This window comes from Microcaecilia unicolor, chromosome 12 (genome assembly GCF_901765095.1).
Source record: "Microcaecilia unicolor chromosome 12, aMicUni1.1, whole genome shotgun sequence".
NCBI lineage: Eukaryota > Metazoa > Chordata > Amphibia > Gymnophiona > Siphonopidae > Microcaecilia > Microcaecilia unicolor.
The window spans coordinates 93464406-93480377 of NC_044042.1; the positions used below are offsets into that span (position 1 = coordinate 93464406).

At 44.9% G+C, this 15972-nt stretch overlaps 1 protein-coding gene across 8 annotated transcripts in view; it reads right to left on the reverse strand.

Annotated features, from left to right (window-relative positions):
• Nucleotides 1-15972, reverse strand: part of MAPT (microtubule associated protein tau) — a 344430-nt gene that overhangs the window by 17307 nt on the left and 311151 nt on the right. Inside the window, exon 12 of one of the 8 annotated variants that reach the window (XM_030220782.1) lies at nucleotides 6500-6711. The exons of the other annotated variants lie outside the window; for them this stretch is intronic. Coding sequence (XP_030076642.1) covers nucleotides 6535-6711 — 177 coding nt within the window. The 3' untranslated portion in view covers nucleotides 6500-6534. The remainder of the gene's footprint in view (nucleotides 1-6499; nucleotides 6712-15972) is intronic. 8 annotated transcript variants of the gene reach the window in all.

The window sequence follows — 15972 nt, forward strand, 5'->3', positions numbered from 1 at the left end:
TTCAAAGAGAATCCAGTGATGAATCCAAACTCATCCAGGGCTGCTAACAACGATCTTGGGTGTGTTAAGGTGAGAAGAATATCATCCATGAAAGCCAAACTTTTTACCTCCTGTGATGGCAAAGATATTCCCACAATATCTGGGTCTGCCTGGATCGTTCTGAGGAGCGGTACTAAATACAGTAAGAATAATAGAGGCGAGAATGGGCAGCCCCGTCTAGTTCCCCTCCTCACTTCGAATGGGGGAGATTGGAAGAGGGATGTGCTGCGCCAACCTATCAGCCATCACCCGAGATAGAATTTTTATGTCAACATTTAGCAGTGAGATGGGCCTATAAGATTCTATCTGGTCCTGTGGCTTTCCCGGCTTTGGGATAAGAGTAATTAAAGCCTCATTCTCTCTTGGAGAAAAAAACCCTCGCTCTACTATGGAGTTGTAATATGAGAGCAGAAGGCCTATTAGTTCATGAGTTAACATTTTGTAGTATTCGTTTGATAATCCATCCGGGCCTGGAGCAAATCTTAACGATATGGATTTTATCACCCGTTGTAACTCTTGTGCACCTATAGAAAGAGACAGCTGTTCCCGAGCACTTTGCGCCAAGCGTGGCATACCCGCGTCAGCCAGGAAATCTAGGACAAGGGATCTCTGTTCTCCCTTCTCCAGGGAATATACTCTTTTAAAGTAATCATGGAATGCTTCTGTAATCTCAGACTGTTGGGAAAGGTGCACCCCATTGGGTAATTGAATGGAGGGAACAAATTGCTGTGGCATCTGTGCTCTAGCCGCCTGCACCAATAACCTGCCAGATTTATTCCCAAATTTCTGAAAGTATAGCTTCCTGGCAAACAAGTGTTTCTTGGTTTGCTCTTGTATTAGCGAGTTTAGGGCCGCTGATGCTGCAGCCATTTTATCTTTATTTTCTTTAGTTGGGTTAGTTATAAGTGTTTTTTTAGCCCCTCTATAGGTCTCCTCCAGATGCAGAATGCCCACCGCTAAGAGCTTAGCTCGTGCACTCACATATGCTATTATTTCCCCCCTGTAGGACTACCTTAGAGGCCTCCCAAAAAATGATGGGTGACTGACATGATTCTGCATTAGTGTCTACATAAAATTTCCATTGCGCCCTTATATGGTCCATGAAAGATCTATCTTGGTATAGGTAAGATGGGAAGCGCCAAATTCTGGGGGGATGGCCCTCCATTGCTCAGTTCCAAATCTACCCCACTTAAGGAATGATCCGAGACCTCTATGGGACCTATGAAAGCATTCCTGACTCTGAAGAACCATATTTGTGACAAGAGGATATAGTCAATATGCGACCACGATTGGTGCGCCTTAGATTGGTGTGTATAGTCACTGTTCAACGGATGGATCAGGCGCCAAGGATCTACCAGTTGAAGTGATTTACATAGTGCCGGGAGTCCCCTCCCCCCCCCCCCCCCCCCACTGCTACGCACGCCGGGGAAGAAGATCTATCTAAGGATGGCTCCATTACCTGATTAAAGTCACCCGCCCACACCCAAGAAGCATCCGTGTACTGTAAGCCCAAAGCCGCAAGCGACTGAAACCCGGGCAATAGACATTTGGACCATAGATTGCGCATAAGTAAAATTTTTGCCCTTGGTAATTAATGCTAATCAACACCACCCTTCCTTCCGGGTCTTTATACACCAGATTTGATTGACAAGGGAGGCCTTTTTTAAACAAAATAATCACCTACGATTCACAGAGGAAGAGTAGTAACATTCCCTGACCCACTGTTGGCACAACTTTGCATGTTTGCTATCTGTTAACTTTGTTTCCTGCAGACAGGCTATGGCGGCCCCATGGCGCTTAAGCTGAGACAATATCTTATATCGCTTTACTGGGGAAGTGATCCCAGATATTATTCTCAGTTTAGAATTACCCATCATCTCCGCGCTCTCCAAAGTCCATTATCCAACTCATCCAGCTCAATGTGGTCCCCGGGGGCCCAGCCTCCCTCAGGGATATACCAGTGGTTATCAAAGTGAGGGGCTCACACACCCAGGACTCTAACCCACCTTCATTCATTATTTGCCATTTCACCCACTCTCTCACTCCATTCCAGTCAAACACCTCCCAACCCCTCCCCCCTCCCTACTTCCCCACTCTCAACAATGGTGTCTCTCTCCCAACCGGGAAGCAGGCCACAGGTCATATTAACGCCATTTCGGGGACTCCCCCCACTCCTTTTGAACAGTAAACCATAAACTGAAACATTCATTCCCTTGCCATGTTAATCCTGGCTCGAGTACTTAGCTGACATCCATATTAGTAGGCTATACTGCGCCTGATCTTTCTTTTCATTAGTGCAGTCATGTCAAATCTCCGGGACCCTCTGCGGATCATGCCCAGGCTCGGGCCTCCTCAGGCGAGCCGAAAACGTGCCAATGATTGTTATGCTGTATCCTTAATGTAGCTGGGTATTGTAAGACGAACCGCATATGCTTTGATACTAATTTTGAGCATACTGCTGAGAAGGATCTTCTTTTCTGCGACAACGCTGCCAAGTAATCCTGGAATATTCGAATTGGGCGGCCTTCGAATTTTATCTCTTCCGGGTTACTTTTGAATAAGCGCAGGATCAGTGCTTTTTGCGAATAGTTGTGGAATTTTACAATTACTATTCTTGGGCGGTCCTCAGACGTACGAGCGGGCCCAATTCTGTGTGCCCTGTCCAAATGAATCGGGCCTCTCTCCCCTGCCGCTGGAAATTTTTCTAGTAGCCAGTCCTCCAACCATGTTAGCACAGCGGGTTCTTTAATTGTTTCAGGAAAACCTACAAACCGCAGGTTTTCCCTCCGTGCTCTGTTCTCCAAATCTTCAATCTTTGATGCTTGGGAGTTGGTCGGGGCTTTCAAGGATTCTATGCTTTCCGCCTGCTCCTGCAGCATGTCCTCCACGTCCGAGAGCCTGCACTCTAATTCTCCAGTTCTGCGGGTATGATCCGCTGTAGCTTGCACCATTCCTGCAATTTGCTCAGAAAGCTGTGTGAATCGCAAGTCTAGGGCCTTCACCACAGCCTCCGTGAGCTCTGGGATAAAATCCGCCGAGGGTTGCGATTTCGTGGGGGAAGCCACCATCTTGTCTTCGCTTTGCTGTGATCTTTCCTGCCCTCTTCTCGGCGGTTTCGCGGACATTTGCGGCTCAGATTTTGTTACAAATTTGTCCATGCACTGCCAGCCACCACGGTCACCGTGGATCGTTCGCTTTCTTGTTGTAAATTAAGGAGAAATCGGCAAATGGAGGGAGTCCCCCGAGCAGCTGTCTTTCCACAAGTCCTCCGCTGCTCACAGCATCATTTCATTTAAGTTTAAATATAAATATACTTGCCCAATATTAAGCCCTTGGTGGTAAGTGGCACTGGAGCTGCTGACAGCTGTGGGCTGATCCGACACCAGATATTCAATACCGGGGCATGTGTGGTTCCTGGCGTTTAAAATCAGGGTTTCAACAGTCACCCAGAAGTTAACTGAGCACCGGCCAATATTCAGACCTGTGCACAGTTAACTTTAGCAGAAAAAGAACAGCCTTTTTACTGTTCTAACTTTATGTGGTTACTTAGCCAGTTAATGGACTGAAAATCCCCCCTAACCGGATAAGCAGGCACTCTGCCCACACTCCGCCCCCGACCCACCACTAACCTAACTGGTTAGCGGCGATATTCAGAGGCACTAACTGGTTAAGGGGTCCTTTTACTAAGGCGCGCTGAAAAATGGCCTGCAGTAGTATAGGTGCGTTTTGGGCACGCGCAGATCCATTTTTCAGTGCACCTGCAAAAAAAATATCTTTTTAAAATTTCTGACAAAAATGGATGTGCGGCAAAATCAAAATTGGTGTGTCTCCATTTTGGGTCTGAGACCTTACCACCAGCCACTGACCTAGTGGTAAAGTCTCACACGGTAACCGGGCAGTAATGACCTACACGCGTCAAATGCCACTTGGCACATGTCCGAAAACAAAAATTATTTTTCGGCTGTGTGTATCGGACACACACACACAAAATGAAATTACCGCAAGAGCCATGCGGTAGCCGGGCGGTATCTACATTTGGCACGTGTTGGGCGCACGTAGACACGTGGCTTAGTAAAAGGGTCCCTAAGTGCTGCTGAATATCAGGCGCTGGGTCACCCAGTGGGGTTTAACCTGGCAGGAGCCTCTCCTGCTCAGATAAACCCTTTTTGAAAAGCGAGCCCATAGTTTTGTTTTTTAAAATTGTCTCCCGAGTATAACGTCATCACAGCCTTACGTGGAGGGGCATAATTGAACGAAAACGTCTATCTCCATGGGCGTTTATCTCCGAGAACGGGTCCGTGAAGGGGCGGACCGAACCGTATTTTCGAAAAAAATAGACGTCCATGTTTTATTCGACAATTTGTGAGCTGGGCGTTTTTGTTTTTCAGCGATAACGGAAAATGAAAGCGCCCAGCTCAAAAACGAATAAATCCAAGGCATTTGTTCGTGGGAGGGGCCAGGAGTCGTAGTGCACTGGTCCCCCTCACATGCCAGGACACCAACCGGGCACCCTAGGGGGCACTTTTACAAAAACAAAAAAAAAGGCAAAAGAGCTCCCAGGTGCATAGCACCCTTCCCTTGTGTGTTGACCCCCCCAAATCCCCCTCAAAACCCACTGCCCACAAGTCTACACCATTACTATAGCCCTAAGGAGTGAAGGGGGGCACCTACATGTGGGTACAGTGGGTTTGGGGGGGTTGGACGACTAAGCATTAAGCAGCACAATTGTAACAGGTAGGGGGGGGATGGGCCTGGGTCCACCTGCCTGAAGTCCACTTCACCCCCTAACAACTGCTCCAGGGACCTGCATACTGCTGCCAGGGAGGTGGGTATGACATTTGAGGGTGAAAATAAAAAGTTGTGAAACATCATTTTTTTGTGGTGGGAGGGTGTTAGTGACCACTGGGGGAGTCAGGGGAGGTCATCCCCAATTCCCTCGGGTGGTAATCTGGTCATTTAGGGCACTTTTTGGGGCCTTATTCGTGAAAAAACAGGGTCCAGGAAAAGTGCCCTAAATTCTAGCTACAAACGCATACTTTTTTTCCATTATCGGCGAAAGGCGCCCATCTCTCCTCGGCCGATAACCACGCCCCAGTTCCACCTTTGCCACGCCTCCGACACGGCCCCGTCAACTTTGTACGCTTCCGCAATGGAGTGCAGTTGAAAACGTCCAAAATCGCCTTTCCATTATACCGATTTATTCGTTTTTGTGAGATAAACGTCTATCTCCCGATTTGTGTTGAAATCTAGGCGTTTTTCTCTTTCAATTATAAGGTGGATAGCATTCAATGTTTCTTCACAATTACATTTTTAAATCAAAATTTCAGATAGAAATATCTAATCACTTTTGCATGAGACTAATTTCGATGCACCCCCTCTCTTGCAGCCTTTAATGGCCGCTAATATTTTCCCCCCAAATCAAAAGAACTTCCGTTTCACTTTCCAAGTAGAAATAGACTTTGACCATTAAAACAAATGCACTTGAAGGGCAGTTAAGAACTAATCTGGCCACACACTACAGCACCACCCTATATGCTTCCAGTCTTCAATAATAGTTACTTATAAATCCAAACACAGATTTCAGGGGTGAAATGTATTAACATTTCCTTGTTATACCTTCAAAGCGTTCAGATTTTTTTTCAATTATGTTTCAACTGTTTTTATTGATGATACAAGAACTGTAACAAAGCCTTAATTTACAACCATTGATAAAGCCATTGATATAACATTTTGATCAAGCATGACTGTAACTTGTGTCACCAATTTGTATTTTGTAACTTTTTCTCTCCCCCCTCAGCCCCACAAACTATCGCTGTACCCGAAAGAAATTAACATCCTTTTTGTTAAAGTGAATAATAAAAAATAATAAAATGAAAGATTGTTGTCGCTAATTTCACATATTGTTATATTTATCAAGGTACCTTGTTTTTTTTTCAATTAATATTTCTGCTTACTAACTCCCACCAGGTCTACGGATTGTTGCAAAATTCAATTTAGCTTGAGTGTTATAAACCTGCACCACCAGTAATCACAATTATTACCATCTAGCTAACACACTCTGCTGGCAATGCTCATTTCCACTAATATAAAAAAAAAAAAAAGCAAAAATTGTTGAACAGATTTCAAGTAAAAATAAATAATAAAAAACACCCTGAAGACACTGCACATCAGATCTAAGTGTGTAAAAGAGGAAAAGGTACAAATAATATATATTTCACAAGTGTAATGTGCTCTCTCACACCACACTTACAATGACCTACATAATTGTTTACCAGCAACATTAAAAAGTTGTTTCTTAAAATTTTTTTTATAATATATTAAACTGTTGCCTAAAAAGAAGCACATGTTAAGTATTCAGCATAACTATTATATAGTAAAATAACTGTATTAAGTACCAAAAGGTACTGACTAGAGCATTACCAATTACCCAATTTATTCAGGTATTTTCATTCACACACACCTGTTGCTTGTGGTCTCAAGTTCCCCAGTGGATGCTTACATGAACAGCAGCGACTTACTGGCGTCGTCTGTAGGTAAGTCAAGGGCATCTCTGTCCTCAGGAATGGAGGGTTCGATAAACAGTGCCTCAGACACTGTATTTTTGGGACTGGGACAAACACCATATGGTGAGGTTTGGTTATCATGGCTCTCGTCTTCATTGCCCTTCTCCTTCTATGGGTGAAAAAGATCAGTAGGGGGTGCAAAATGGTATCGGCAACAAAATTAAATAAAATTTAAACAAAGATGAAAATTACAAAAAAAAAAATCATGGGATGGAATGCAACAAAAATATTCACTGAAGCCACAAGCAGAAAAATGGAATTTTTTGCCTGGTTAAACGGCTGTAGTATGGTTCCCTGTAAGACAAGAAGTGTGTTTAGGTAAAATAAATGTACTCTCCTTTAAAGAAATAGTACTATATGGAACACTAGTGAGGATGACAGCTTTTTCCTACAGCGGTCCCCTTTTATATTTACTAAAATATCCTGCATACTAATCTAGTTCTAAAAACAGCCACAAAGCCCTTGGGTCCAACGTTTCTCTCCTAATGAATTTATGCCATGAGGATACGCAGAGTAAGTGACACTAAGGCTAACTACTGAGACACAAGATTAACTTCCACTGTGGCTGATCCTTCATAAATAACTTCAACACCTGCAGCCAAAAAAAAGTAAAAACACCAAAGCACCCAAAACGAGTGATTTCAGGAGCCCATCAGGGCTTTCATACATTGTCCCCTCATATATGAGAAAAGGGTCTATGTTGACATGAAAATCAAGATTCCTGCTAATTTGGTTCTGGGCTCAGCTGATATTGATAGAGGAATTCATATCTATGGCAAGTTTATAAATCAGAAAGTATAAATATAAGTCAACCAAAAATAAAATTCATGAAATGAAAACACAATAGTTGAACAGAAATCCAATTTCTAGCTTATGAATACTTTCATATGCCACTTAGAACTAATAAAATGCATTCCTCAGGCAGTCAATGAAGGTGAAATTTATTCATAACTCTTCAGTTCCTTTCCTTGAATCGTGCTAGATCAGTCCAGACCAATGGGTTGTATCCCTCTACCAGCAGATAGAAGTGAGAAACTGAACTCTTCCATTGACACCACTAGTATAAGGGCTGGGTAAGTGCAGCCTGGATCCCTTCGGTACGACAATGGCTTATGGTTTATTAAATTTAATATGTAGCCTTTCTTCATAACATAGCAAGGTGGTTTACAAAATACCAAAGCAGCATAATGTGAAACACACAACTCACCATTCCACACCTCTTTGGGAACTACTGCAGAATAAGTCCCAGCACTGAAAAATATGAGCAAACAAAGCCCAGAGAAAATTCCTCAATGCAGTAGTCTTCCAGGGTGGGTCCTGGACTGGTTTAGGATTCAAGGAAAGGAAATGAAGAGATACAAATAAATTTCACTTTCCATTTCATCCTGCTAGACCAGTCCAGACCAATGGAACAAACAAAAACAATACCTTATTGGGAGGGGGAAGACAAAACCCCCTGAAGCACCCCTCTGCCAAAGTTAGCAATTTTAGTTGTTATGGATCCTAGAACATCTCAGGATGTTTATTTTATACTTTTATTTTAGTGTTGTTTAACGGATGTAAATACTGCTTTTTTTGAACGTTTTTAAGTTGTTCTTACGTTTGTGTCCATTATTTTTCATGATTTTCACTGCTTTTGAACCAAGAATTCCTTGGTACATCCACATGCATTATAAGTTTGGATGTGTCCAAAAATAAAGGTTCCTCATTAAAAAAAAAAGACAAAATTTTTTGTAGACCATCAGAATAGCGGGTGACCTCAAGCACCTCGCTTAAACTCCTCATCGGTCCCTTTTTTAGAAATACATTCTCACAAGAGGTTCTTTTCATAATTTCAGTGTCACATACGCTTAAGAGAAGACTATAAGCTTTCAGTTTTTCAATAATAAAATAATCAAGTACTTATCTTTGAAGCTTTAAAATGTTCGGCTAAATATAACCTTCTTACTGCCTCGGCATCTGCCAATAAAGACTCAAAAGCTGCTCTCATATCCATAGGTCCATAATTTGTGACCATTTTTGGATTGTAAATTAGGATCACACCATGCTTGTTTTCACTGAATACACAACGTTTTTACCAGAGACTGAACCCAGAGCATGTAAGTACTCAAGATTCTTTTATGGTTGACACCCAATTTTAAGACTCCTTTTAGCTTAGAATGGCTTTTTTTTAATGTTGGTGGACTTTTTTTTCATCTCTATATTTTTAGTACTTGCTAGTTTTTAACAGCTGCACCAGTGCCAGGCTGATTCTGAAGTTTAACATCAGCTTGGTAAGTCTCTCAGTTTGTTTAACTTTTTATATACTGGTTTGGTCATTCAGGTATTTAGTTTTAATATGGAATTATGTGTTGAAGGTTATAGCCTGGGAGTTCGTCCTTTTTGTTTGTGTGAGCTATTTATTCATTTTTATGATACAATACTGAATGTTTTTTAATTTTGTATTTGCAGTCACTTACTGCCCCTGACGCAGCCAGTCATTCTGGCAAAACACAGCCATGTCGGGCATTTTATGTTGAACCTCTGGGAGCTTTTATTCATCAATAAAGATGGTGGGTTTTTTTTTACAAGGTCTGCCTTTTTGTTTTATCTTCCATGTTGGATTTGGCGAACCGCCTGCCTTGTTTTCTGGCATTCTGCAGAAAGGCCAGGATAGAAGACAAATCTACTCACCATGCAGAAAAGATCACACTTGGTGCACCACCACTAGAAGACCCGCCCCATATGGACATACACCAATGATGCAGACTGCCTGTGGCCTTTAGCAGCCTGATAATGACCAAGGCCATGTAACCCGTGTTCCCCAGGCAATGCCTTTTAAGAGCGATGCTGTAAACCAGAAGATATCTGGGTCCTCTATGAGGACCAAACCCTGTTTCAAAAGCACTTGTCCCTGAAGGGGGAGCAGGGGACATGCCAGCAGGCAAACCAGATCTGTGCACCAAGTCCAGAGCTATAAGGATTACTAAAAACTGATATCTGGCTGCTCTGTGGATGACCCTGCATTTGGCCAAAGTGGAAATGCAGGACTCCTGCTGTAGCTAAAGCTGAACTAGCATGTTGATGCCATCTAAGCTGGACACCTTTCTGCATTCCATCTTGACACCATCAGGTCACAGTACAGAGAGCCCCAGCACTCCACCAGGAGCTGGAAAGCTGAGGGACTTAATTCTCACTTCCCCAGATCCAAGAGGTTCCTGAAGAAAATCAGCTTGTATATTCTCCGTTCCAGTGATGTGAACCACCAAGATTGCTAAGAGATGTAGCTTTACCCACTAGGTACAGGCAAGCTGACTTCTAGTGCAACCATTGCATTCCTGGTTTCCCCTTATCTGTGGCATTGTTGGACATCACCTGAACTACCTTCCCCTTCGAGGGAGGAAAATTACTGTAGTGCTAGGTGAATCACCCTCACCTCCAGATGGCTGACAGACCAAGACACTTTCAAATGAGATCACTGACCCTCAGAGAGATAGCCAAGGCAAGGGGCTCCCCAGCCTGATAGACTTGCACTGGTGATCATCACCACCCAGTCAGGAGGGCTCAGACAAATCCCACAAAGCCAGGCACTTTCACAAGGCTCTTGAAAAGGATGACAAGCATCAAACTCCTGCAAGCAGGAGGCCCAATGATATAGTATCCTCTGAAGAGAACACATGCGGGCTCTCGCCCATGGCACCACTTCCAGAGTTGATGCCATGGAACCAAGGACCAGGCTTGAGGGGCCTCCTGTGCACAAAGATCTCTCTTCTACGATTACAACTTCAGCATCTGTTCCACCAAGAGGAACACTTGTCCCTCTCCTGGTGGCAAACTGCACTCTGAGGCACTCTAGCTCTTGTGAAGGGATTCCTCACATAATTCACTACTCAAATAAGATGCTCCACTATGGCATCCTTGCAATCTGCTTCCAAATTAGCCTATATAAGACAGTTGTCCAGGTAGGGGTGCACCAAGATTCCCTGCTTGTGCTTGCTCAATGGCCCTGAGGACCATGCACTGTACAATGACCTCCACCATGTCCCTCTTGTGAGAACATCATAAAGATGTCATAATTAGATTCAGCAAATTCCAAGGCATACCCCTACTGAACCACTTCAAGCACCCATTGGTTGGAGGTTATGAAGGCCCTTCACGTAGTAAAAGATGCAGACTCTGCCACCCACCTGTACTTCCAAGGGGTTCCACTGATTCTCATTAAGGCTCCTTAACTCTTGCCAGAGAGGATGAGGCTCCAGTGTCCCTTGCCCTCCAAAAGGGCAACCCCTTTTGTGCTTAGACCAAGACCTGCTCTTCAAGGAGCAGAACAAGTACAGAGGACAGTCCTCTTGGAGCTGCTGAGGTATTGGCTTCCTGAGGTCTTTTTCAAGCTTTTCTAAATCCTCTCCAAACAGCAAGTGGCTCCTAAAAGGCAGATTATTCAACTGAATCTTGGAGGCCATGGCTTCTGCCCACTGACCATAAAGAGATGCCGACAAGGTCATAATGTACATTCACCAGAAAGGCTGCCACTGACTCCACTATAAAAGCACCCAAGCCACATGGTCCCTGCAAACTAAGGCCTGAATTCCCATAGCCAAAGAAGTGAATGTAAGTGTTTCACTTTCCAGTCATGAGCATCCTTAAGCGCTGAAGGCGGTTAGCTTGGCAGAGTTTTAAAAGGGGTTAGACGGTTTCCTAAAGGACAAGTCCATAAACCACTACTAAATTGACTTGGGAAAAATCCACAATTCCAGGAATAACATGTATAGAATGTTTGTACGTTTGGGAAGCTTGCCAGGTGCCCTTGGCCTGTATTGGCCGCTGTTGTGGACAGGATGCTGGGCTCGATGGACCCTTGGTCTTTTCCAAGTGTGGCATTACTTATGTACTTATGAACAGTGGCGTAGGAAGGGGGGGCGGTGGGGCGGTCCGCCCCGGGTGCACGCCGGCGCCTCGCTGGTTCCTTGCTCTCTCTGCCCCAGAACAGGTTACTTCCTGTTCCGGGGCAGAGCGAGCAAGGAACCAGCGAGGCGCCGACACCCCCCCAGCGGCGTGCTCTCGGCGGATTGGCCCGCCCACCTGCCCCCTCACCGCCTTCCAGGTATGTTTTCGCGGGCAGGGGGGGAGGGTGCGTCGCGCTGCACCCGGGGGGGGGGGGAGTGCACAGCGGCGACCCGCCCCGGGTGTCAGCTGCCCTCGCGACGCCACTGCTTATGAACCCCTTCTACCGGAATGGTGGCCTTCTTGGTCATGACTGTAACCAGAGAATCTATCTCCTGGGGGAGGTAATGGAGATGAAAACAGTAACGGAATTCAAAAATGTGTGGGATAAACATAAAGGAATCCTGTTCAGAAGGAATGGATCCTCAGAAGCTTAGCAGAGACTGGGTGGCAGCACCAGTGGTTGGGAGGCTGGGATAGTGGTTGGGAGTCGGGGCTAGTGCTGGGCAGACTTCTACGGTCTGTGCCCTGAAAACTGCAGATACAAATACATATAAAGTAGCACATATGAGTTTATCTTGTTGGGCAGACTGGATGGACCATACAGGTCTTTCTCTGCCATCATCTACTATGCTACCTTAGGGAGCTAGAACAATCTGTCCAGTTTCTTGCAGTAGACAGAGCCTACCCAAGAGCTGAGAATACCCTCTGGTGACTTTCACTCTGCCAGAACAATCTGCAAAAGGTCCCTATAAAATAAGAAGACCTTGAGCAGCTTCCAAAGGCCCTCAAGGATAGGGTCCCCACAGATTACTCTGCCTGAGATAATACACAAGGTCAAGGTCAGCAAATCTATCAGAAGGTTAAGCTCTTCATTCATGAATAAGTGAACCATCGGAGGAATCTCTAGCTTCCAAAACTCAGAAAGGATGCAGATGGAAATGGGCCCATTCCAGGTCTGAGTGCCCACTCTCGTTTAAGCCTTTATGAACTGGGACCCCTAAGAGTCCTAAGCCATGAGGTCCCTCCATTTTTGGCAGAGGACACACCAAACCAGGGAGCCTGATGCACACATTGGAAAAATTGCTTGAATAAGGTATGGCCTCAGGGCAGCCCCCTCCAATGCCAGAGCCTCCACCAGGTGGGAACAGGGCACCTTCTGCTCTCCCAACTCTCACAAAGTCCTCGGGCTCAGCCCAAACTTTGATATGCCAGCTGTAAAAAGGCTGCCATTCCCATAAAAAGACGGGATATCCGTGGCCACACCAGGAGACAGATGAGTTGCAGCATGTGATTTTCCTCTGGGAGGCCTCAGGCTCTCCTGAGGATGAAACCACATATGCACCACCATATGAACAGCAGTATGGTGCTAGCAGCTCTGCTGCTAGCTCCAGCATGCCCTGCATTGCCTTTCCCTGGGCATGCCGAGATTGCCATGGGCAATTACACCCATCCTCTCATCAGACCTGAACCCTGTAAACTCACCCTGCTAGGGAATAGTTCTGCGAGGTTGCAGCTGTCCTACTGGTGGCTGCCTTGATTGCCTTGTTGTTGCCATTTGTCTTTTTGATAATTTAATTCCCCTAGCAAACAGACAATGGAATCAAACTTGACTGACAAATTAATTATATTTTTTTCGTACTGTTTTCTGGACTTCTGTAGTGGTGCACCAGAGGATTGGGGGTGGGGGGCTCTCACCTGCTGGCAGGGGCCCCAGGAGTAACACTGGTAAAGAGAGACAACCTCAAGAATGCAAGCTATGGACTGGGTCCCTAACTTGCTGCACCTGTCCGACATACACTATCTGCTAGAGGTAGACAAATACCTCTACCTCAGTCTGCTGGTACAGGGAAAACAACTCACTGGTCTGGACTAGTCTAGCAGGATGAAAAGGAAATAGAGTTTAGAAAATTTAACATTACTAAGCCCAAGGCTTGAGGCAGAAATGATTTTAAGGACCTCCTATGGGATTTCTGCAACATAAAATGTTTAAATAGCTTACAGATCTTGCTCAAGTGACTCACTGTCAAATACATATACCATAACCATATAGTATGTCTGCTTGAAGTCTATATGACATTTAAAAATCCAGGTCTCTGTTGAGGCTCAGTGAATATACACACACACACAAATGCCAAAGTGAAGTGTGAAGCAAGGTGCAGGAGTGACAGTATACAGGTAATGGAGTGAAATGTAGAGAAGGGAAAGGAAGGCAGAGAAGCCAGTGCAGTCGCTTGAATAGAAGCCAGTGCAGTCGCTTGAATAGCTGCCGTGAAAGTGCATCTTGGAGAAATGGAGTCACAGGAGAGGGAAAGGCAGGTCAAATCTTAAGATCCAGCGGCAGCGAAATTAGCATGACAAAGGCAATGCAGTATACAAAAGCTGCCATTTCTACTACTGCAGATCAGCAATGGTATCTGATAATCAAATGAGCATGTCAGATTATGCATAGTTTATCTATTGTACCCCAAGTAAAGTAATGGAGTGAATCCAGATACCAATTATTGAGAAAGCATGACAATCATATTATAAAATGAAACTTTGAAAAGAAAAAAGGAATAGCAGCACATATTGCCCCTGTATACTAGTAAATTAAACCAGTTGATAGCAACATGTTAAAAAAACAAAAAATCTAAACCAAACAAACATGTTTTCATAGCAATAAATCTCTCCAGGACAGTAGTTCTCAACCCTTTGGGATACACCCAGCCAGTCAGATTTTCAGGATATCCACAATGAATATGCATGAGATAGATTTGCCTATAAAGGAAGTAATGAATGAGTAAGGAATCTCATGTTTTCAGACCTGCATTTGTGTTTACCATGGAAAAAGCAAATCAACAAAGTGTAGTCAGCCACAAGAAGGAGATAACTTAGCACTGTTTATTAAGGATCTGACATGGCCCCTTTCTCGGTGTGTTACCTGAGTCAGGTGTCTACAAAACACACATGTGGAGGGGCATAATCAAAAGGGGCACCCAAGTTTTCCTGAAGACATCCTCGCAGGATGTCCCCGCGAAGGGGCGGGGAAACCCGTATTATTGAAACAAGATGGGCATCCATCTTTCGTTTTGATAATATGGTCGGGGATGAGATGGTCGTCCCCAATTTTCGGCCATAATGGAAACCGAGGACGCCCATCTCAGAAACGACCAAATCCAAGCCATTTGGTCATGGGAGGAGCCAGCATTCGTAGTGCACTGGTCCCTGACATGCCAGGACACCAAACGAGCATCCTAGGGGGCACTGCAGTAGACTTCACAAATTGCTACCAGGTGCATAGCTCCCTTACCTTGGGTGCTGAGCCCACCAACCCCGCTGCAAAACCCACTCCCTACAACTGTACAACACTACCATAGTCCTAAGGGGTGAAGGGGGGCACCTAGATGTGGGTACTGCTGTGATGGAGCTGGGTATGACATTTGAGGCTGGCAAAAAATATTTTAAAAGTTTTTTTTAGGGTGGGAAGGGGTTGGTGACCACTAGGGGAGTAAGGGGAGGTCATCCCCGATTCCCTCCGGTGGTCATCTGGTCAGTTCGTGCACCTTTTTTGAGGCTTGGACGTAAAAAAAACCCCAAAATCGACCAAGTGAAGTCGCCTAAGTGCTCGTCAGGGTCGCCCTTCTTTTTTCCATTATCGGTCGAGGACGCCCATGTGTTAGGCACGCCCCAGTCCCGCCTTCGCTACGCTTCCACACGCCCCCGTGAACTTTGGTTGTCCCCGCAACGGAAAGCAGTTGAGGACTCCCCAAATCAGCTTTTGATTATGCCGGTTTGGGTGACCCTGGGAGAAGGGCGCCCATTTCCCAATTTGTGTTGAAAGATGGGTGCTCTTCTCTTTCGAAAATAAGCCTGTAAATCACTCACAAAAATTAAAATATACTTAAAACAAAAATAAATCAATAATCAAAATGTACCAAAATTAAAATAAGTAGTGAGAGACTCATAGTAAAATAAGTATTATAAACAGATTTCCAAAAATATTATCAATCTACTATAATAAAACTCACCCTCAACGTTCTGAAGACACTCAGTCACTCACTGAAGGGTTCATGGATTCATGGTGGTGAAGCCACAACACTGACCATGTCTCTCTGCCCCGCACTCGCATGACGGACCAATCAGAAAAAACACCCTCAACATTCTGAAACACAAAGGACCATCACAACACCGTTCCCAGGCAACACTAGGCAACATAAGACAGACCAATCAGAGGAAACTACGTGACAATAAGGGAGGAGCATTCCCCAGCAGAATGGCTCATTATCTGTGCAGCACGAAGAGCACAGAACTACCGCTGGAACGAGAGAAGAATATTCCTGCTGTGGGTATGTGCAAAAATAGACCAGGAGGAGGGGGGGGGGGGGGGGGGGAAATTTTTAAATGCCTAATGCCAGTACTGAAGAGTGCCAGAGGGCCTATAGCACAGACTATATTTGGGATCGCT